The 21,833-nt window shown below is 50.6% G+C and overlaps 6 protein-coding genes across 6 annotated transcripts; 2 read left to right on the forward strand and 4 right to left on the reverse strand.

Annotated features, from left to right (window-relative positions):
• Nucleotides 1–8,668: 8,668 nt before the first annotated feature.
• On the reverse strand, nucleotides 8,669–11,604 carry BDZ83DRAFT_756167 (uncharacterized protein; the record flags this gene model as incomplete). The annotated part of the gene is made up of 2 exons (XM_060514709.1): nucleotides 8,669–10,944; nucleotides 11,022–11,604. 2 exons carry the CDS (start codon nucleotides 11,602–11,604, stop codon nucleotides 8,669–8,671), a joined length of 2,859 nt encoding a protein of 952 aa, XP_060360392.1.
• A 366-nt stretch (nucleotides 11,605–11,970) lies between these two features.
• Nucleotides 11,971–13,255, reverse strand: BDZ83DRAFT_635312 (Endonuclease/exonuclease/phosphatase). Its single transcript, XM_060509160.1, has one exon. The coding sequence runs from the start codon at nucleotides 13,011–13,013 to the stop codon at nucleotides 12,036–12,038; it is 978 nt and encodes a 325-aa protein (XP_060360393.1). The 5' UTR covers nucleotides 13,014–13,255; the 3' UTR covers nucleotides 11,971–12,035.
• Nucleotides 13,256–15,861: 2,606 nt separating this feature from the next.
• BDZ83DRAFT_635321 (uncharacterized protein) lies at nucleotides 15,862–16,468 on the forward strand. The gene is made up of 2 exons (XM_060509161.1): nucleotides 15,862–16,108; nucleotides 16,185–16,468. The coding sequence occupies exons 1-2, from the start codon at nucleotides 15,997–15,999 to the stop codon at nucleotides 16,310–16,312; spliced, it is 240 nt and encodes a 79-aa protein (XP_060360394.1). The 5' UTR covers nucleotides 15,862–15,996; the 3' UTR covers nucleotides 16,313–16,468.
• Nucleotides 16,469–16,506: 38 nt separating this feature from the next.
• Nucleotides 16,507–18,042, reverse strand: BDZ83DRAFT_635324 (uncharacterized protein). Its single transcript, XM_060509162.1, has 4 exons — nucleotides 17,575–18,042; nucleotides 17,326–17,506; nucleotides 16,958–17,259; nucleotides 16,507–16,899 (listed from the first exon to the last, which is right to left on the reverse strand). Exons 1-4 carry the CDS (start codon nucleotides 17,649–17,651, stop codon nucleotides 16,635–16,637), a joined length of 825 nt encoding a protein of 274 aa, XP_060360395.1. The 5' UTR covers nucleotides 17,652–18,042; the 3' UTR covers nucleotides 16,507–16,634.
• Nucleotides 18,043–18,179: 137 nt separating this feature from the next.
• Nucleotides 18,180–19,679, forward strand: BDZ83DRAFT_635325 (MGT family glycosyltransferase). The gene has a single exon (XM_060509163.1). The coding sequence runs from the start codon at nucleotides 18,230–18,232 to the stop codon at nucleotides 19,544–19,546; it is 1,317 nt and encodes a 438-aa protein (XP_060360396.1). The 5' UTR covers nucleotides 18,180–18,229; the 3' UTR covers nucleotides 19,547–19,679.
• Nucleotides 19,680–19,992: 313 nt separating this feature from the next.
• On the reverse strand, nucleotides 19,993–21,322 carry BDZ83DRAFT_756170 (aromatic prenyltransferase; the record flags this gene model as incomplete). Its single annotated transcript, XM_060514710.1, has 2 exons — nucleotides 19,993–20,137; nucleotides 20,190–21,322. The coding sequence occupies 2 exons, from the start codon at nucleotides 21,320–21,322 to the stop codon at nucleotides 19,993–19,995; spliced, it is 1,278 nt and encodes a 425-aa protein (XP_060360397.1).
• Nucleotides 21,323–21,833: the final 511 nt, after the last annotated feature.

Below are 21,833 nucleotides of genomic sequence, written 5' to 3' on the forward strand. Positions count from 1 at the left end.
GGCGGAGCTGAATTCGAGACCAGGGTCTGATCCGAGACAGAGGAGATGGTTCGAATGGTACCTTCAGATGCAGAGCTACTTTCCACAAACGAAGGAAACTCGATGGAAGCCGTGGAATCCACGGAAGAAATTGCAGTGATAGAACTGAAATCAGATGAGGAAGCAGTGGAAGACACTACCAAAAGAGAAGAGGATGCCAAGTCGCTCGATTCAAAAGTGTTGGAAGGGGACACTCCAATGCTTGTTTCAGATGATTGAGATGCCGTCGCCTGGGCTGCAGTGGTTTCTAAATCAGTTGATATTGTTGTCTGGCTTGAGAAAATAGGGCTTTCGCTTGTCAAAGTTGAGACAATTGGATCGCTTATCAAGCTCGAAGATGTGCTTAGCAACGCTGAATCAATGCTGACTCTAGTTGAGAGGCTACTATCCATTGATGTTGCGGTAAAAGTTGACAACTCTGGGGTTGAAATAGAACCAACCGGGGAAGCTGAAATGATTGTGGAAGAGCTCAGATCACCGACCATCGAGCTGTAACTATTGGATGAAGTTGATGGGAGAATCGCCACAAGGCTGCTTAATCCTTGCTGTGGTTCGCTCGATGTGCTGGAATCAGCCAGAACAGTAGGCAAGCTCGAAGCGGTAGACTCGGAAACATCACTCGACCCCGACGAGCTTCCAGAGGAAACAAAAGTCGAGGCGGAGTCTAGCGGAGAAGTGAAAGTGGAAAAAGAGCTAGCTTCCAGTGATGAAATGCTTTCAACCGAGCTCGTAGACTGCAATGTCGTGCTTAACACAATAGGGGAGGACGACTCGCTCGAAACACTGGAAACGGCAGCAGAGCTGGTCCCAGGTGTAGCAAAGATAGCCGGCCTCGCCAAAACGATGGTCCCAGGGACCGTGCCGGACTGGTAGATAGTGGTCAATGGCAGAGGCGAGGTGAGGGTGCCTGTTCCAGTGTAGTCTACCTCGGACATGACCAGAGGGTCTGGTGTTGCGTAGACAATTGTCCCCAGCACTAGTGAGTCTGAACCGCTTGGCAGCACGATGCTCACTTGCTGAGGTCCAGTGATGATCCCTGTACCAGAGTATGGCACAGCAACGGAAGCAAAGAGTCTCCTAGCCGCACCAAATATTACAGTCGGTGCGTCGCCATTACTTGGATAAATGGTGGTGAGAGGGACTAGGCCGGTGCCCGTGAGGGACTCAGTTCCTGTGAATACAACCACAGACGTCACAAAGGTTGCCGTTGGGGTCACCAAGCTAGGTCCAGATGGTGTGGCTGAAGCAGAAAGACTGCTGGAGCGTGAATCTGTGCTCAGATTGGACGAGGAAAGGCTAGAGCCAGGTGAGATTACAGAGGTTGAGGTCAAGGTCGTGTCCTGAACTGTTGAGTCGGCAGAAACGGTGTCAATCGTTGCGGTCGTCGGATCTACCCCAGCAGAAGTAAACACGCCCGAGGATGAAGCAGCAACAATTGAAGATGATATTGCGCTCGATGAAAGGGTACTCAGAATGCTGAGAAGTGCCGAGGATGAGATCGTTGAGTCAGAAAGCGCAGAAAGTTCGGTGCTAGTGGAGCTGATCGAAGACTCAGATTGAGTTGAAAGCTTGGAGCTAGTCGATAAGCCGGCTGTGGTTTCTGTCAACGTTGAGGACTGTAACTGTACTATGTTGGAAGAATCAGATGAAGACAAAGCCGCAGTGTTACTTGGAATGTCTATAGCAGAGGAGGTCAAAGAACTCGAGCCGGCGGGCAAGATAATAGAGGGGGTTTCTGTAATAGCTGAAGAGATCCTTGTGTCAATAGGTGTTCCTGTAGTGGCTGAAAGCGATAAGCTTGTGCCTCCAGTCGAAAAGAGTGTGTCAGATGTAGATGCGAAAGGAGGTACGCTTGACTGGCCCGGGGTTGTCACTAAAGTGGGTACATCGGTATAACTCGTACCACCGCTCGATAGGGAGTTTGGAAGAAAGCTTGCTGATGAGCCAGGAGAGCTTATTGTTGTGGCAGTAAGTTCAAAGAGAGATGAAGTTTCTGTTGAGGGTACACCCGGCGCTACTGAGAGGGTGCTGGTAGTCGGGGATTCTGTGCTAGAAGTGCTTCCAAGAACAGGAACAGGTGTCGTTAATACCGAAGCACCCTGGGAGGAAGTAGTTTCGGACGAGCCAAGAGATGATTCTGCAGATGGTGATATTTCAGCCGAGGAAGCTGGGATAATCAAATTGGGATCAGTTGTGACCGGAAGTAACAAGGTTGATGAGGACTGGGCGGACGTGTCTGAAATTGAGATGCCGAACGATCCAGAAACCCCTAAGGCTGAACCCGAACTCGAGACATCTGAGCTAGCAGGACTCAAGGTATTGGTTCCTGCTCCAGTGCTTTGAGATGCGGGTGTGGGCGAAGCAAGCGGGTTTGGAAGAACGGTACCAGAAGCGGAAGACGAGCTACTCAAATCGGAAATGGGGTCCGACGCCAGCGCGGTATCCACATTCATTGTTGACGTATCAATGGAAGGCGAAGTTGTTGATGTGGTCAACGGGGATTCCTGTAACTGAGTCACTGTAGGTGAGGACGTATCCGAGGTCGAATCTGGGGCTAACGAAGTTTCGGACACTTGGGAAATGATTGCGGACAGTGCGAGAGTGTCTATGCCAGAATCACCGGACGAGAAAATAGTATCCGGGCCAGAAGACTGAGATGAAGAAATTGTCGGAATCTGATGAGACGAGTCTGTTGTTAGTTCTGCAGAAGTCTGACTCACAGACGAAGTCGCTTCCGAGACTAGGGACGTTGAAGTTGGACTCGAAGTAGAGACAATGCCTGGTTGGGGGAGGAAACCTGGACTGACGTCCACGGAAGTTGGACTCCTGGAAGGAGTAGGCTCAGAGGGGCTCTGGAAAATCGGATCGATCGAAGTAGATATGGCGGTTGACGTGGAAACAGGCAAACTTGGAACATCTCGTTGAGATGCCGACGTTGTTGTGCTTGTCGGGCTACTAATGGCTATTTGGGGATCCACAGTGGTGAGTGTATCACCCAAGGTTGTGCTTGACTGCGTTCTCACACTGACAATCTCTGGACTAAAGCTCAGGACGGGTGTTGTGCCCACAGGCGATGGAATTCCGAAGACTATGGTGACAGGCTCGGTGCCAGATGGGATGATTGTGAGAAATGCAGTGGAGATGCTTCCAGGGATAAATGTTTGTATAGTTGTAAGAGGTCGAGGTCTCTGAACTACGACGGTCCCTGAAGTCGTTCTAAGCGTTAAAAACTCACTTGGAACTCCAGTGCCCGTGTAGTCGACGAAGACTGTAGCAACGGGAGTCGTCAACGCTGAGTCCGGGGCTGTACCGAAGGGGGATTGATTAGAAAAGCGCCCAGAAGAACCTGCATTACTGGTGCTGGAGTCTGCTAGGAATGCTGTGCTAGCAACATTTGAAAAAGCTATGCTATCTGTGTCGCTATAAGAGGAGACGCTTGTTGGGCTTGAATCGGTCTGCGAGCTCCGTGTAAGGTCTTGGAGGCCTGAGACCTGAGACTGAATGGTAGAAACTGCGGAGGAGTTCAATGAGCTTGACAGTTGTGTGGAAAGCGTACTTTCTGGGCTCAATTCTGAAGACGAGCTCGTACTTATAGTCGATATTGCTATCGCTGCTGGCCGTCCTAGCAAAACGGTACCTGGTTGACCAGCACTCGGTAGGATCGTAGAAATAGGAACAAGCCCTTGAGAGCCCTCTGAGGAACTACTGCCCGCATCTAAAGTAGATGTGACAAAGGAAGCCTGCAGTAAAACTGTCGTTTCAGACTGAATAAGGACAACGGTAGTTGGGCTTGGTGAACTATTGGTCGTCAACGACGATACAGCTTCCAGCGGCCTAGAACCGGGAACTCCTGCAGAGTTGCTAGTTGAGCCAGTGGCCGATGATGGTTGGAACAGTATCACGGTCGAAGGGCTGCCTAGGCCAGCAGAGAGAGTTGTCAGCGGGATTGGCGAGGTAAATGGGTTGGTTCCGCTGTAGAAAATATCTGAAGTGACGACGGAACCAATTACAGAGTTGGCAAGAGCAGTCGTCAATGGTAAAGAGTTAGTGGGCGTGGCTGCCGAGATGAAACTATTTGCAGGGGTTGATGGAGTTCCAGATTCCGAGTCACTAGGTGGCCTAGACGCATTCGAAGTGGCTTTCAGCGTCTCTTTTGCGATGGAGGTCTCGGTCGTAGCAGGAACGCCAAGCAGTACTGTGGATGGTGAACCCGGGTCCCCTTGAAGTGTTGTCAGAGTGGTTTCTGATGAGATCCTAAGATTGCTCGCCAAAAGTACTGTCGAGGTTGTAAACAGCGTCTGAGCTGATAGTTGTGTGGCAGGAAGCGGTGTAGCTGAGTCTCCTGGGGTAGCATCGCTTGTAGGAACCGGTTGCGGGGTTGCATCACTACTCACTGGCTGAGGTGTAGATGAGACTATCGCATTCGGAGCAGCTACAACGAAAACACCCGGCTGAGAGACGGAAGGTGGTATGATTGAGATTGTGGTCAAGGTTGACAAGGGCATTGCACCAGTCCAGGGCACAGTCGAGGTAATGTAGGCGTTGGGCAAGGCCACGACGTACGTACCAGGTATAGAGGCCTCAACATCAGGAGAAATTGTCGAGATTGTAGTTCGTGATGTAACAGAATAGCCGGCAAGACTGACAACGGTCGAAGTAACGAGTGAGGCCAGAGCCACGGCTGGATCGTTCACCTGCGGCGCGGGACTTTCGCCAGGTCTTGATGACGAGGCCACCGAGGGTACTGCAAGCACGACTGTACCCCTGTTGGTCCCTGAGGGCTGGACACTGGTCAAAACAGATGCAGTCGAGCCCTCATACAAGACTGTTGAGGTGACAAAGTCGGGCTGAGGGTCGCTAGAAGCTCCATTTGTTGATCCGGGAGTTCCTGCAGACACTGACGTTGGTGGGTCAGCTACAATAATGAAGCCTGGTGCCACTCCGTTCGGCGGCAATGTCGAAAGTGTGGTTCTTGTCATAAGTATATCTGTGCCGCTGAAGTCAACTGTAGAAGTAACATAGTCACCAGGGACTCCAATGACGATAACTGGCTGCGAAGTGCCCTGGCCTGGTATCAGAGTTAACGTCGTTGCAGCGCCCTCTTCCTGAGTACCAGAGAGTCGAATGTAGGACGTTGAGAATTGTCTACCCAAAACCGCGGGATCCGCAACGAACACCGTGCCGGGGCTATCTCCTGAGGGGGCCACGACTGCAAGTGTTGTCCTAGATGGCAGAGGAACCGACCCTGTCCAGGAAACAGTCGAAGTCACAAATATGGCTGGTCTGCCAATGATCAAGGTTCCAGGAAGTCCATTGGTGGGTTGCACAACGGAGATGGTCGTAGGCGCTGAGCCAGCCGCTGTTCCAAGCAGCACGACCTCGGAAGTAACGAACGGACTTGCCGAATTTCCACCTCTCAATGAGGCATAAACAAAAACCGTTCCACGTACGGTTCCTACAGGATCAACAGTTGTCGGCAAGTCCACGCCCTGGGTAAAGTCGACAGTAGAGGCGACAAAGGTCCCTCTTCTTGCCGAAGTGATAAAGGAGTCTGAGCCAGTCGCAGCTGGAGAGACGATGCGCGGCAAACCAATGATAACTGTACCATCTATGACAGCCAAGGTCGATGGTGTGTTCGGAGCATCTGAGGCAGGAGTGTAGGTCACAATCGACGTGACATATCGGGTCGGCGTTACTTGAGGCGCTGAGGCGGCAGACGTAGGATTCTCAACATCTGGATTGGAATCTCCGGGCTGCCCGATGATCACAACTCCTGGAGATGTGCCTGTAGGCTGGATCACAGACAGTGTCTCCTGGATAGATCCTGTAAAGGGAACGAAGCTGGCCAAGAATGTGGCTGATGGACTTCCGATGACAACGGTACCAAGTTGAGAGCCGCTTGGTGGTGCTATCGAGATAGTGATTGGGGCCGTAAGAACTTCTTTGCCCGTAAAGGGCACAGTCTGGGTGATGAAAGATGATGTTGGCAGTCCGACTATGACGGTTCCCGGCACGGTGCCATCGAAGGGCCTGTTGAGAATCGTTGTCGGTCCTGTAATCGAACTCATGCCCTCGTACGGGACTATTGACGTCACCTGAGGAGGGGGAACTCCAGTCGGCGGAACTCCAATCACTACAGTCCCACGATCACTCCCGTCCGTGGGTTGGATGACTGACACTACGGTTGGACCCGAAAGAACGGCTGTCCCAGTGTACGCAACCGTAGAAACATCGTAGGACACATCTGGTACTGAAGTCGTGGCGACAGCGACAACGTATGTGCCAGGAACAAAGCCAGACTCTACAACAGTTGAAATGGTCGTTCGAGCTGCGCCTAGGGGATCGGATCCAGAGTAAGCGAGCGTGCTCGTGTTGTATAATCTCGGATCAGGCACTGCAACGACCACAGTTCCTTGAGAAGCTGTGGAAGCCCCCGGCGTGGGGTTGGCGACGAGAATGGTTCGTGGTGCCGTGATTGGATTTGCAGTCAGAAAGCTAGTGGAGTTGACGAAGTTCCGAAGTGATCCAGGGCTGACTGTTGCCGTACCACCACGGGAAACTGTTGTATACGAAGGCGGATCCTCCACTACCAATGTCCCTGATCCATCGAGTCCCAAGATTGCTCTCGTAGTCGGCCCGGCCAAGATATCTGTTCCTGTGTAAACTCCATTGCTAACTGTCACGTACCCTGAATAGTTGCCACCTGCAGGGTTACTCTCTAGAAGCTGAGGCGCGGCGGATGTGGTGGCTGAGATCGTGGGCAGAACCTCGCAGTTTGACGTGTATGACGTAGAAACAGCAATATAGGCGACGTAACTGACAACATATTCCAGGGAGTAGCATACACATGCGTCGACCTGGTGGTTGTTGAGCGCCTCGAGGCATGACTGCGCCAGACTGCTGCTTCCTAGGAGCAGCGGCGGTAAGATGAGCTGCCATAAGCCCGGAATTTTCGACATGTTCATTTAAGAACTAGGTATTTGACACCCCAAGACTCGGTCCTTGATGGGCGAAAGATTGGAAAGCTCCCAAAAGTCTTCCCAGGATCACTCTTCCGTGACCTGAGTGATACGCCTCCTCCATTAAGGATAAAAAGCTAGAAGCATCAAATGTCAACAGAATCGATTTCAGAGAGAGCGATCGTCGAAATGGCCATTCTACATGCGTTCAAATCGTTTCGGTGAAATCCAGGCGGAGATGTCTGGGCGGATCTATGACCACCTCGACCACATCAACCATTTCATTCTCTATCGCCAAGTCTTTGCCATCTATTTGCCCGCTTGCAGATGGGCCCCAAGCAGCCGTTTCCATAGCAAAAGGAACAATGGGGTTCATGTTAGCCAATCGTTGGGGGGCTGTTAAGACTGACAGGAATGGACATGCGGTGTTATCTTCAAGGCCCAGATCAGTCTGTCTCGACTTGATCGCCTACTGAATGTCTTCATTGGGCAAACCGATTGGATTAGGGCGCAGAAGATGGAAGACCTTATGGCTCGGCAGCCAGCCAATACTCCATGCGAGTGCTTTGTGGGAGGAAATGAAAGGAGTAGATCTAATTCCAATACGCCATACGTGGAAGCCATGGGTGTGGCACAAGCTACAGAGACGTCGGGTTGAGGCGGTGGCCTTTGCATGGCCGGTTGCGATTGATGTACCTACCTACTTTGAAGGGGTAGTGAAAGCAAGTAGAGAAAGTCATTCACTATTAATGAAGATTTTCGCGGATAACTCGGATGACTCGTACATTTGAATGTCTCAAAGACTCGTGTAACGAGCACCAGACTTTCGGGAGATGGTGGGTATTCTCGCCGAACGCCCCGAACGATGAGGACCTCTCTTGCCAGGGCTCTACCCATCAATATCATATACGTAATAATTGACCCAGCGTAAATGTACAACTAGATAATCTTTTACCCTGTGTCAAAGCTTGGGAACTCCATCTTTCACTCGGACCATCTAAGAATTGCAGTCACATGTTTTAGTTAATGTGCATCTTGGAGATACGATATTGAGCAAGCTCCTCCGGATCGTGACCGGGCACGCGATCCAATCTCGCCGATCTGCCAAGCCACCCGTAAAGTAAGTAATGTCTCAAACGAGGTTATCTGTTTCCGTGATTGAAACGTCATGGGCATGTTCAAAGTACCTAATGATACGGCGTAATTGTCCGTGGCCCCGCTGGCCGACCATTACTCTCTCTCGGCTATCTAGTTGTCTTAAAGCCACAAGCAGCCGCCACCCTCAAGACAGGGGTACAAGAGACCTCCCATTTGTGACATAAACACGTAGATTCCCCACTCGGGCACTCGGGTTACCTAAGATACCTAAGTAGTTTAGATTCAAAGAGTGAGCCTTTCCGTTGAGGCTAGATCAAGTTGGAAACCAGGTTCAACGCCCGCGCGAAGGGCCCCTCTTCGATCAACATCAGAATCGATTCCAACAATGATCTCGCCCACCTAAGTAACAGAATTACATGAAGGTAACTCATAGTATCCCTCGTCACTCTTCGCATATGTGCTTTGGAGAGCGCCGAATAAGATCTTCATCCAGTCCAAAGGGACACAAGCTCTGCCTGCGAGGTAGTAATGCCACCAACCCCGCGAAGGCCTAATCCCGATCCAGACCAGGATCAATCCACATACCAGTCTTGGTCCTCCGGATAAGACTCGCACCTTATACCGCCGCCAAAGTACGCCACCTGGCGCACGTACTGCATGAAGCGCTCGATGGCGGCCTCGGAAGTGGCAGAGGCTTTCGTAGACAACACCTCGAAATACAAGGCTTCTTTCAAGGCTGCACTGGACTCTTCCACAGTTCTCTCGGCCGTTTGCTTGAATAGCTCGGCAATGACATTCGCATCTTCCCAGACATTCTCAACGGTATCCCCGCCTGCCCGCTGTCTTAGTTCAGCCACAACCCTTCGGTTCAGCTCTTCGACACAATTGTTGGCTGCTTCAGCAATAATGTTGGTACCGCTACCGAGAGGCATTATCCTTACCGGGAACTCGCTTGTGGTCTGCAAGGGCTCCTGAGCCAGACTCAAGATGTCGAGAGCGCTCGGGTCTGACGGTTGCGATGCAATGGAAACGAGTAGACCTGGCCCGCTGATGCTGGCATTTTGGTATATCAGCGCTGCAGACCCGCTACCGAGGAGTTGGAGAAGACTTGGCCTCTGACTTGATTCGGAGCGTGATTCTGCAGGTGCAGATCCGGATTTCTGGGTGTCATTCTCGCCCTTGTGAATTCTGACAGCAAACCACCCATTCTTGTCTTCATCTGCCTGTAGCTTTGCCAAGAATACAGAAGGGGGTGCGGTCTCATCTCCCGAATGGATATGCTTCCCGTCATTCACGAATACCTTTGGCAATAACCTGCCGAATGAACCAGCAGTGGTAGCCAGACTCCTGAGTCGCGCCCCAGGAAGCCTCACGTGTAGACCCTTGTCGGAAATCTTCGCCGGATACGCACTGGAATGAGAAACATAGAGATTGCCGTGTTTGGCGTACTGGACAAGAGTTGCGGGTGCCCACCGATATCCTGGTACTTGAACGCGCGGGACAGAGGAGAAAATAAGGTCAGATGGCAGACTACCACCGAGGGCCTGGAGCCTCCGCCACAACTCACACATGCCCTCCTCGGGAGTCTGTCCATGACCAATGAGAGGTACGACTCCCCGTGTGCTGTTGATACGCAGATTAAGCAGGGTGGCCAAGCAGATCATCTCGTCGGACGCAACCGTGACGTTGCGGTATTTCAAAGCGACAGTGAGCATGTTCAAAAAGAAGTCAAATCCCTTCAGACTGTGCTTCATTGGCTTGTCGCCATGATCATCCCCTAGCTGCCACATGTGAGTGCTGAGGTCGCGAAATTCTGCCATGAAGCGGTATGCCAACAAGGCCTCTTGTTGGGGTGCTTGCTTCAGAAGATTGATGATTGACTCCAGCGAGAGGATGCCATCGGCGAATGACAGACAAAGCCGATCGCCGATGCCTCGAGCTCTAGAAGCTCCAGCTAGGACTGCCTCTTGTAATGTCCACATCCTGCGCATATAAGGAGATAGGTACAGCTGTGCTGCAACGTCCATCACCCCTTTGGAGGGATCCCGTACAATGTCGCCTATCTTCAAAGCTTCAAGCACTGCGCTTCTCACCATGACAACATTGGCGTTTGAGTAGATTTCTCGCATCATGGAGAGGCAGAGATTCTTTCCGTATCCCGGAGTCGCGGGGCAACACATAGTGTCAATCCAGATATTAAGCTGGCGTATTTTGGGTTTCGTTTGGATCATGATCCCCGTGCCGTCCTTTGATTCGTCTGCTTCTTTCTCTTCCACAACTTGGTATGCCATCATTGCCCAGTGTTGTACGTAAGCCAGCTGACAAAAGGGTAGGGCATTCGCCGTCGGATTGCCCATACCCTCTGACCATACGTGTGAGAGAGCGATGTAGTGATTATCGGGATCCTTTTGCGACTCTTCGTCAATGCTGCAGGAACTGAGAGCGATGCCCAAACTGCCGTCTTCAAGCCTTCCGATAGAAAAGCAAGGGACATCGCCCTTCTGGTAAATGTCTATGAGATTTTCTTCATCAAACGAAACCATTCCCGGGCAGTTGCAACCCTTGCTGATGTGTTTAGGCTCTGCCGGTATTCTGAGACCGCAGCCGTATTCGGGACAGTCTTTGTGTAAGTCTGCCACGGTGGAATCCGCCTTGAACTTGCTAAAGTAGTAGAACGCGGCGATGGTGTTGAAGCTTTCGCCGATCTTAGTGATATCACCAGGGCACCAGCCGGCCTTGATCATTGCGAGCTTATTGTCTCCCGAAGATAGATGAAGCAAGGAGGCAACCTTGGAGAACCAGGGGCGCTTCGCTGACTCTGGGAAGTGCTGTACACCTCGGTCTATTTCTGTGTGAAGAGGTCGCATCAGCATAGGCTCCAGGGTCTGGAACTTGCCAGCTGTTATTCGAGGGTGCGAAACTTACCAGCGACTGGTCCGTGAACGAGGGCCGTCTGGACCGCAGAGTCTAGTGTCTCAGCCAAGCTGGCCAGGCACAGAATTTCTTTGGCAAAGGCCGCCGAGAAGCCTGGGAATCTGAACTCGATCTCATCAAAGGCCTCGAATGCTTGATCCAAGCATTTTTTTAGGTGCTTATCATATGCATCATCGCTTCGGATGGATGCCAGCGGCCCGCTTGCGCGTAACGATGCCAGGTCTTCGTGCAAAGTCTTTGTAGATAGGCTGATAGTCTCGAGCTTTTGTTGATCGCCGTATGTCCAAGACGTATATTTTTGCCATTTATACAGGTCTCCCAGAAACTCCTGAAGCAAGGAACTGAACAACCAGCCTTGGTAATAGTCAATAACCTGCATATGCGATATTCCGGCTGTGAACCGCCCTTGAAGGGCATCGGCTTGAGTGGCAACATGTGGATACTGTGCGTTGAGAACCTCGCCGTGCTGTGTCGGGTAGTCGAGAAAAGGCCCAGGTTCGTGGAACTGTTTGGTGCCCAATGCTATCGTCGGATGTTCACCAATTGGGTCGCGGGGTATCGGAAGATGCTCCATGATGAGGCACACAGTAGATGTCAGAGAGTCTCAATGAATACAGTCTCCACAAGGAATTTATAGGGAAACCAGCTGACACGGGTCGTGTTGACTTTTTATTTTTTTGATAGTCGCGGGAGTGAATTGTATGAGAGTCGTGAGAGGAAAGTCAAGTCAGCCAACGATTGAGGCAAAGACTGAAGAATTTCTCTAGGGAGCCAGGTGTAAGCCAATAAGCTTCGTCTTCTATGACGGTTCGTCGTCAATTTACTTGTGAGGGGGCTTCCAGGCAGCTACATTGCTTATTGCTCACACCGGTGCTAGCGCTGACGCAGCCAGAGCACAGGACGTTCAAAGTAGAGAAAACATTGTGAGACCCAAGGGACTCTTGCGATAGTAATGTATGACATTATGACTATTTGGATAATTCTAGCCTCTGCAATTTGGCTTCTTTAAGGTGAGGCAAGCGTGAAAGTACACTTGAGCCCGGAGTGGTCGCTCCATGGAACAGAGCCATCTTCGCCAGGCAAAAGTACCTGCATCGGATGCAAAACTTCGATATGCAGTGGTCTGAGCCCCACCATCGCAACCTTATCCATCCGGTTCGCTGGGAATTTTTCGGTACCATTAACTCCCCATGTGTACCCATTCTCCTCGCCTTTCAACTCCTTCCACGCGTCGAGGAGGTCATTGTCTTCTACCAGGCTTGCATCGATATGTGGAGTGACAGGATTGAAGTCTCCCGCTACCAGCCCATGGCCAACATCGTGTAGAAGTGATCCAACACACTGGAGTTGAGCCGGACGGCATGCTGCCCCGTTGGATAGAGAGTCTAGATGCACGTTGACAAGTTGGAGCCGCTTGTATGTGGTCATCTGAGTCCCCAGCTGCCGCGATGGTACAAACACCTCACTGCACAGTGCGTCTCGTCTGTAGAAAGACCGATACTTGATTCGTGAGACCCTTCCCAGCCCCGCCAGAGCTGCCCTACCGAAGTGACCAAATTTGGCCTTGGATAGGAGAGTCATTGTAGCGAAAGCCGTGAGAGGAGCACCTATCCAGTTTCGTGAGTCTTTTTCGCTGGAATACCAATTGTCGCGAACTGTGCTGTTATTCAGCAACGCACTCAGCATCGTTCTCGACACTTCTTGGAAGAAGATCACATCGGGTGAGGGCGAATGGTTCAGAAGATGGTCGAGAATTGCTGTGATGCGGCGGGTAGGCTCTCGATCGAATGCCTCCACGTTCCACGTGGCGAGAACAAAATGAGAGCTTGATTCGGTAGTATCTTGAGGTAAGAATGGTGAAGGATTGTTGACGCCGTGGTTTTCGACTGTTTCCCAAGAATTGGTCGTTGGCTCATATTGATGCCATGACTGCGCGGTCGGGACCAGTTCCTCGGCGTCTTGCTGCGTAGAAGATGGCGACATGATGTTTTGGTGCGCTGATTTTCTAATTGGTCATGGGAAATGGAAGCGATCGACCAAGTCAAGGATAAGATGAAACTTGTGAGAGAAGCTGGGTAACGTATGTTGCAGTGATTCAGGATGAGGAGTTTTTCAGCGAGCACCTGATTCGGCTGCAATGCGGGCACCAAGGTTCTAAGAGAGTTTAAGTCACGTGCAAGGAACCTGTCAAGGTAAAGTATGTTTGTCAAGATAAAGTCTCGACGTACTTCACAAAAGTAGGCAGGTGAACGCTTCCTTGTATCGGATTTAGACGGAACCTGAATTTAGGCCTTGTTTGAAGTCTTTTCTATGGCGTGAGTGCGCCTCGGGGCACTTTCTGAAAAATAATCCACACCAAAGTCCACTAACGAATCAAGGTTGTTGGCTTTCGCATATGGGAAAAGAAAAATGTCACAGAACTAACGAAGAATCGTAGTCAACACATTTATAATCGACTGTTACTTCCTATGAAGAGAGGCGACCCAAAACATGTAATCTTAATGTGTTTTACATCCGAAGTTGCAAATCAAAACGGGTTGATTTGGAGCAATTAGATGCTGCTTACAGGAGACTGGTTTCATCCCGCCAACTCCTGTACGTCTCTCGTGTCTAAATACTTGGATGGACGATAATGACCTTAAAACTGGAGCCTCAGAGACTGGAACCCGCAGCGTGAGTGTGATCGGATTGACACAAATGGCGGCATGCATGATATCAAGCGCTTTGGCGTCGAAGATTTGGTGTACTACGTCACGATGTTTAGGGTCGACTGATTATGATTGGACAGAACAACTGAAGAAACGCAAGCGAACCTCGATTAGGAACGAGCATCAAAGATAAGGTCACCCGACGACTTATGGCGCATAGCTATTGTGGTCTTTTCATATAGAACTCTTGAACTGCAGTCAGCTTACAGAAGCCCGTAGGCAATGAGGCGCGGCGCAGAAGCTTTACGTGAAAAAAACAATTGCTCCCCCAAGACCTTGTAGTTCACATTCTCGAGCATCTCAATGCTTTCTGCTGCATGCGCTCAGAAATGGCTCTCAGCATAGCTCAAAGATCCAATTTCAAAGTCTTGCACATAAGTCTTCCTCGAACGGGTAGCTTTTCCACGAAAGCCGCATATGAAGAGCTTGGAATACCGACATACCACGGATTCGTTTATATCTGAAGACCTCAAGATCATCTCCCTTGGTTCGACGCAGTCCAAGCAAAGTACTACGGAAAGTTTAAGCTCTTTGCGACCCTAGATTTCAATGATTTGGTAGGAGACTGGGCTGTTGTCTCAGATAACCCGGCGATCGGGTCGTAGAGGAGCTTCTCCAGACTTATCCTGAGGTGAGCCACTCCGATCCCAACCCCAAGGATCGACTGACTCATCTCGCTATCAAGGCCAGAGTTGTACTTGTCGACCGAGATCTGGATAGATGGTACAAGTCATATGACGAAAATGCCATCAGATATTTCTTCGCCTGGAAGATATGGGCTGTGCTTAATCTTATCGAGCCTCTCCAGACGCTGAAGCCCGTTACTGTTACAAGCAAGGGATCTACAATACACAATGTTTCGCTGCAGCAATCAAACGCGATGGCAGAAGAAGCTTAGCTTGGGATGGGGGCCATTGTGCAAGTTCCTCGACAAGGAAATCCCAGACAAGCCTTTTCCACATCTTAATGATGGCAAAAAATTCGAGCTATGGGTGCGGAATTTCCTACAGAGGAGGTAAAGAGAGGGCTGATGGCTGCGGTGAGGAGGCTGCGGTGAGGACCATCAGGTATCTCATCGTACCGGTAGCTGTGCCTGGTATCGCGCTGGCGTCAATGAGAATTTGGAGGTTCTGGACGTGATATCTGGTAGGCCCGCACGTCAAGAGTATCTTGGGCGCCAAAGGTTATCTAGAAGTCCGGCCGCATCGCCGATTTGTGGATAGAACATAAGTTGAGGTCTGACGCATGACCCCTATGGCGCCGGCTCAGATTTCTCACGATCAATGGGGCCTATGGGGTGCCGCTAGCTTCTCTGAATGACAGAAACGTTTACAAATCCACTCCTCCCGTGTTGATTGCGCCACGATTCCAAGGCCTCAGCGCCAGTGCTCGGCCCGTGGAAGGCAGATCTTCAACCCAAAAGGTGAAACTCTGTCTCACTCTATCCTAACCGACTTAGACAGGTCATCTCCCTGACAGAAGCGACGTAGGACAAGCATGGCGAAATGAACGGGATCTGGGCGGACGACTGCAGTGAGTCTACACCTAAATTCTAAATACGTAGGCCGGAAATTGACCGTCGAATTCCCCTCTGCTGATGGAATGCCGCTAAGGGTGACGAATAGAAAGTCATCATAGGCCACAGAGCACGCGTGCATCCATAGCCAAGGTAGCCTGTAAGGTGCGCTGAAAATTTGCTCCGCTTCCTTCGCTGCTTGGCTTCGCCGCAAGAAGAACTCGGCCTGATGGTTTGCCCGAATCTGAAGGGAATCCTGATGGTATAAACAACACTGTCCCTCAATATTAGTAAGACGTAATTCTTGACTGCTCGTCCACTGTCAAATCTCTAAGCACTAAGCTTGGTCAAGACCTGATCAGGACCAGGTTGAGGGAAAAGCGCTTGGCGCAATCGCGCCTCGGCAAGCCGCAAAGTCGTAACATTACTCAGCCAGTTAAGGGAATTTAGCCGAATCACTAACGATGTATGTCTAAGTTGACATTACTTACATGTAGGGAGCATGGCGGTGAGTACGAGTGAACATGGCATCATGTGAGAGTGGGATACATAAAGTCTATAAAGGAGGAATATGCCAGTATAGAGACCGACAGAAAATACAAGTGCAAGCATTGAGTACATGTAGCTTCTTGTCACCAAGATTTGTTTTCAAAGACAAGAAACCAACCGTTTCACGATTTTTCTATCTCGTCTGCATCATTTCCCTACTATTGCCGCAACTACTCACTTCAACAACATCAGAATGTCGGGTCTTCAGTACTTCTCGTACAAAGGTTATGGCGAAAAACTGTTACAGGAGATGCATTACAGCCAAGCAGTCCGAGTGGGGGATAACATTGAAATATCTGGCCAAGGTAAGCGCAAGCAAGAGAGGTAATATGTGCAAATATCTCGCTTATTGGACCAAATTCAACGCGGTTGGGACGGTAGATAACATGAAGAAGTGGGCTCCTAGCCGTGCGCCAATTCTAACAGGTATTGGGGCCTCAAAGCTTGGGCAACCTGGTATGCGGCTCGAAGTTGAGGTCTCGGCCTACGACCCTAAAGGTCGCAGATAGACTCCAAGACTGGCCAATTGCCGCCTTTGGTACTCGAACAAGCAAGAACATATGAATATCATTTTCGATGAGTTCTGACTCATTTGTAGATGAGATTAAGTGATATTCTTACTCTCGTGGAATCAAGGTCAGTGGTACAAAATAAGTGGACGACGCAGTTGCAATCAATTGTTCAATGATACTATTGTTATATTGCCTCGAATCCCAGAACTCTGAGTTACACACCCCGCAGCTATGTTATGGGTATCACGAATCTCATTGAAGTACTTGATGACTACACAGTTGTCGTCGCAAAAAGCTCCCCGGCTTGAGGCCCTGGGTGCTACCTCTTTCTCTGCCAGTACCAAATGCCAACACCAGCAATAGCAACCGCTGACGAAGTGAGAATTCGCATCGTCTTCTTGATTGCGGGAGAGACCACCATCTCTGCGGCAATATGAAAGTCGGACATGGCGTTGATGCGCGGGTAAGGTTCCTCGGGAACGTCTTTCCCTAAGAACGTGCAAATCTCTTCCCAGCCGAATCCCTTTTCAAGGTTCAAGATTAGAAGCTTGTCAGCAGGCACAAGAGCTTTCACACCCTCTAAGCTATTGCAATCGTCAACATCTGCGTATAGTGGTTTTGAAGCGTAAGACGACAACTCACTACTCAACATAGCTCTTGGAAAGTGCTTCACTGAACCCAGGGTCACTGGGCTCCAGACCGCCAGACCATCTGTATGTCATGGCTTTGAATAGTGCAGTCAGCTCCCAGATGAAGCTGTCAAAGTATCTGGCGATTGATAAAGGCGGCTTCGCTAGCTTTGCATGATAGGCACCGAGGGATCCCGCGATTGACTTGGCCCATGACTCTGGGGTACGCTCTGTCAAGATGAACTTGACATCTGGGTCTTTCAGGTACTCTTTGATGATATTTGGACAAAGATAACAAGGACTTTCGACGATGCACTAAAGGTGTAAAGTATCAGATGAGCTCCTCTGAACAGCTCTTGAAGTCGGTGCACCTAAACTTACGTCATAACCGGCGAAGAGTTTGTCAAACTCAGCTCGTTGGAATGGCTTATCGCTGTCATTGGCGATGATAGCCTCCTGAAGTGCTCTCATCTGCTGAAAGCCATATGGCAGGAGCTCTGAGATGTGGAAGGGGGTATACCCCAAAGTCTTCAATGCTTGCCATAAACCGAGAGTTCCAGTACTGGTAAACAGATGAGTTACGTGACTCCAAATCTTGATATTGTGTTTTCGCTATAAGGGAGTTCTTACCGGCTAGGACCGAGTCCAATAATTTTCATCGAACGGCTCTCTGCGGGAGCGGGAAGTCTATCGATAGCTCGGGACATTTTGACAGATCTGTGAAGGATGCAGGAAAGCTTGTTGGCATGTTGGTGTGACCAGCGCGGTGTCGCTGACCCTTTTACTCGTAACCTCCAAATGTCCCTCCGCTGGTAGACTCCATCGCAACTGCCGGTTCACCTACCCCAACAGCCCCCGGCTCGTTATCAACTCCATCAACACGTCAATGACTCGTGATACTCGCCGACTCATGCGTGTGGGTTCCCAATGTCCGGGGTAATAAATGAGTTTGTAACGTCGTATCTCGACCCGCATGGTACTTTTCAACCAGCGCTCTGCAAAGATAATGTCAAGATAGCGATCTGGAGTTATCCTTGCCATGGGTCGATTGCGGGCGATCTTATCCTTCAGTCGTGTAATGTGTTGTTGGTGTTGACAAATCGCCTCGGATGAACGAATTAGGAGCTTTGGAGTTTGAATTATATCGATACGTTCATAATACCTGTTAGATGCAATAATTCTGTGTATCTGTTTTGTGCTGCAAGCTAGCTCAATATGCCAGGTGTTCGTCCAATCACCAAATTCAGCAGATCATCGCCATACCACTGTTCAACTACACCGCCCCATGAACACGATGCACCTTTCAACACCAGATGAAACGGCTACGGCTACGGCCACGACCACGAAAACTCGTCAACCGCTCAAGTTCTTGCTGCATTGTTTTTCAGCCACCGGCCATGTTCTGCCAATGCAGGCAGTCGCCAGGGAGTTGGTTGAACGTGGCCATGAAGTCGTTTGGACAACCATAGCGCCCCAGGAGCAGCGAGTCCTCGCATCGGGGGCGAACTTCGTCGCCGCGGAGGAAGTAGTGAAAGTAGATGCCAACCTGGACGGCGCCAACCCGAAAGATATGGCCGAGACGGCAGAGGTCATGTTCCGAGGGCGTGTCACGGCGCAAGTCGCTGATATCCGCCGTGTCCTTAACACGTTCAAGCCGGACTTTGTTCTCAACGACGCTCTACCTCAGGGTGTCGCAGCGCTCCACGAGCTGGGCGAGATTCCACACTACGCAACTCTGGGGGTTGTCCCATTGTATCTGCCCGACATAGGGCCCGAGCCCATCGAGCATGCTGCTCAATCTGCTTTGGGTCTGCTCATCAGTCAACCACAACTGGTTCTGCCTACGATCAACCCCGAGAGGGAGAAGCTCGGACTGCCTGCCCTGAAAGTCACAGACACGTATTCTTACAGTCCTTTCCTGCACATCCAGGCTTCGTGTCCTTCCCTGGAATTCCAGGAAGGCTCCGAGCCTATTCTTCCTCAGGCTCAGTATGTCGGACCTCTGGTTACACGTCTTGCAGGTGCAAGTATTGGTGTGCCAACATGGTGGCAAGATGTCCTCGACGCCCAGTCCATTATTGGAATCACACAGGGCACGTTTGCCATGGACCCGACCTCACTTATCATTCCCGCCATCAAAGCGCTTCAGGGCGATAAGAATCACTTGCTGGTTGTGCCATCAAAACTCGTTGACGAGATTCGCGACAAGGTAGAGATCGAGGATAACGTCCGCATCGCGGATTGGGTCCCCTATGACCTCCTCCTTCCACGCTGCCGATTACTCGTAACAAATGGTGGATACGGCAGCGTGACGCAGGCCCTTTCACACGGCGTTCCTCTTGTCTGCGCCGGAACTTCGGAAGATAAGAAGGACACAGCTGCGCGAGTGACTTGGGTTGGTGCGGGTATTGATCTGAAGACCGATACTCCCTCAGTGGACCAGGTTCGCGATGCAGTGCACAAGGTGCTTAATGAGACAAGTTACAAGGAGAATGCGACTAGAATTGGAGAGGAGCTCAATGCACAGGGTGGTGCCAAGAGAGCGTGCGATTTGTTGGAAAAAGCGGCGATAGAGCTAGCCGCCCCGACGGGGAGAACATAGATAGAACTCTCATGGGGAATAGAATAATGACGTAGATTCCCTACCTACAAGAATTTATAAAATTCGGAAGCTGCAAGCAGTGACTTGATGACAGCAAACTCTGTTCTCGTAGAGTCCCATTCTGTTTGCGTCACACGTGTTTCAATCTACGAACCCAGTCAATTTTCTGCCTGTCAGCGTTTTGCCAAGAAGTGATACAATGTTGTACGCTGACATCGTGCAGATAACGCGGAAGTTAAAAGACCAAATTCAACACCACCCCTAAACACGGACCAGACGTTCGTCCCGACGGGGAGCTCGGACTTTACGACACGCAGATTCATGCTAACAGATATTTTAGAATAATGAGCAAATGAAAGTGATCAATATCATAAACTATATCGGATATCAAGTAATAAAGAATAGCCACACCACCATGCAACAGCCAAGTATCTCATCACTCATTATCATGGCCTCCGAGCCTGAATCATGTCCCTCTCGCAGTCAAACGACTGGGGACTGAGATACGTCACCACCCTTAATTGACCCTTGGCCAGAGCACATCCGACGTAGTAATGACTACCACAACGAGTTTCAAGAGTCTTGCGCCCACTAAGGGATTCGTTAGCAATTGCAAGCGATGAGTGGATTGAGATGATCTTACAAGATATCATTCAAGGCTTGTTCGTAATTGTCCATCATTGAGTCCGACCGACGGGTAGAGAAGAACTTGCGGAGACGAGCAAGAACATCTACATCATTCTTGCTGAAATAGTTGGGAGAAATGTATACCTTTGGCGAGATCGCTTTACCGCATCCGAGGGTGTAGTAGAAGCCCGGCGATGCACGTCCCGGGGCATCATCATCAAGAACATCTGGTGCGTCTGCCAGGAAGGTCTTCCAAAAGTCTTTGAGGTCGTCAATCGCCTCGCCCGACATATCGAGCTTGCCCCCGAGGGTCAGACAGTCCATCATGTACTCGAAGGTTGTATGCTTTGCTCTAATGTACACCTTGATGCGAGCATCTTTCGGCGCGAGGCAGTCGATTGCGAGGATGCCCGTCTCGAAGTTGTATTTCTTTGTGCCTACTCTCAAGAAGTCCAGGAGGGGTTCGGCACCGAGTGATTTGAACTGGTCGGTTGGGAGGCTACGAATAGACTGCTCCACGAGCTCTAGGTTTGTGATGCCCAGCTCTTCGGCCTTGAGTCCGGGATAGATGTAGATCTTCATGACGGGTCCGCTCTTCTCGATGTCGAGAGCTACTACTGTGCCTGCTTTTGGCGTTGTCTCTTCGATGAAGCAGTCCACGGTCTTTGTTCGCGTGCCATGGGGCAGGATTTGTCTTGTGAAGTGGTTGTACCATTCCAGGTCCAGGTTGGGAACAAGCTTTTGTTGCTGAAGCTTGAAGATCCAGTCGTTTGTTGCGTGTCTGTTGAGAGGGTCGAACTCTGTGCCAGCATGGAGGCCGATGGGCTCGAAAGAGTAGCGAACGACGGCTTGATTGTCGCGGCCCCATTCCCAACTGAAGTCGATAGGAGTAGAGTCTGGTGTCCCGGGACTTCTCCATCTCCTGACATTGCCGTGGCAGTCTGGTGAGGGGCCGAGTTCAGGGGCGACGAAGAGGGAGTAAAAGTTGAGCTCGCGGTACTGGTCTGCTGCGCTGTAGCCGGCGTATTTCAGGAGCTTGGAAAACATGCGCCCTGTCTTGTCCCACCAGAATTGGGAATCGTCGTCCCTGAACCGCAAGACGGAGTTGAGGAAGTCCCAGGGCTCATTTGACATCATCATTTCACCCATACTGAATATGGTGCCGCAGCGCAAGACGTAGTGATTGGAGCAAAGTAAGATGGGAGACAAAGATCGAGACGAAAGATCAAGAGCGAAGACAGCTCTGCAGAACTCCTAGACGATCTAGCTGGTATTATATCACATGTCTCGACGCGAACCCCGCGACAGCAATCACTGTAATGGCCCCTCAGCTCCCGCAGTTTTGCCATTCCAACGCCGTCGGGGTCTATCCGTAGATGACGACTCTTGCTTAGCTCATTGGTTCATTTGATGCGGAGGTTGATACTGGGGTGGAAAGTCGTCGACTCGTGGGATTGCAAGGTAAACGTGTAGTCTATGCCTATCAAGTTTCGTGATAACTTGGACCGACCAGGGGATCCTGGACGCTCCACGATGGCAGCGCGGATTCCAAGGTCGACGCTCGCCTGATGGCGGTTGCATGCCGGCGGGAGCCCTCTACGAGACCGAGTCAAGTCATGCTAAACATCAAGATGAAAGACATTTTAGTCACATACTACTC

Source organism: Colletotrichum acutatum, assembly GCF_030867785.1.
Source record: "Colletotrichum acutatum strain CBS 112980 chromosome Unknown BDZ83scaffold_119, whole genome shotgun sequence".
Lineage (NCBI taxonomy): Eukaryota > Fungi > Ascomycota > Sordariomycetes > Glomerellales > Glomerellaceae > Colletotrichum > Colletotrichum acutatum.

What these genes read in the sequence shown, in the direction of transcription:
- BDZ83DRAFT_635321 (XM_060509161.1), top strand. Translation starts at nt 15,997, where the DNA reads ATGTCGGGTCTTCAGTACTTCTCGTACAAAGGTTATGGCGAAAAACTG. An exon ending in CATTGAAATATCTGGCCAAG is followed by an intron (nt 16,109 to 16,184) that starts GTAAGCGCAAGC and finishes TTGGGACGGTAG; the next exon opens with ATAACATGAAGAAGTGGGCT.
- BDZ83DRAFT_635312 (XM_060509160.1), bottom strand. Translation starts at nt 13,013, where the DNA reads ATGTCGCCATCTTCTACGCAGCAAGACGCCGAGGAACTGGTCCCGACC.
- BDZ83DRAFT_635324 (XM_060509162.1), bottom strand. Translation starts at nt 17,651, where the DNA reads ATGTCCCGAGCTATCGATAGACTTCCCGCTCCCGCAGAGAGCCGTTCG. An exon ending in AACTCTTCGCCGGTTATGAC is followed by an intron (nt 17,260 to 17,325) that starts GTAAGTTTAGGT and finishes TTACACCTTTAG; the next exon opens with TGCATCGTCGAAAGTCCTTG. An exon ending in TCCAAGAGCTATGTTGAGTA is followed by an intron (nt 16,900 to 16,957) that starts GTGAGTTGTCGT and finishes CGATTGCAATAG; the next exon opens with CTTAGAGGGTGTGAAAGCTC.
- BDZ83DRAFT_635325 (XM_060509163.1), top strand. Translation starts at nt 18,230, where the DNA reads ATGAACACGATGCACCTTTCAACACCAGATGAAACGGCTACGGCTACG.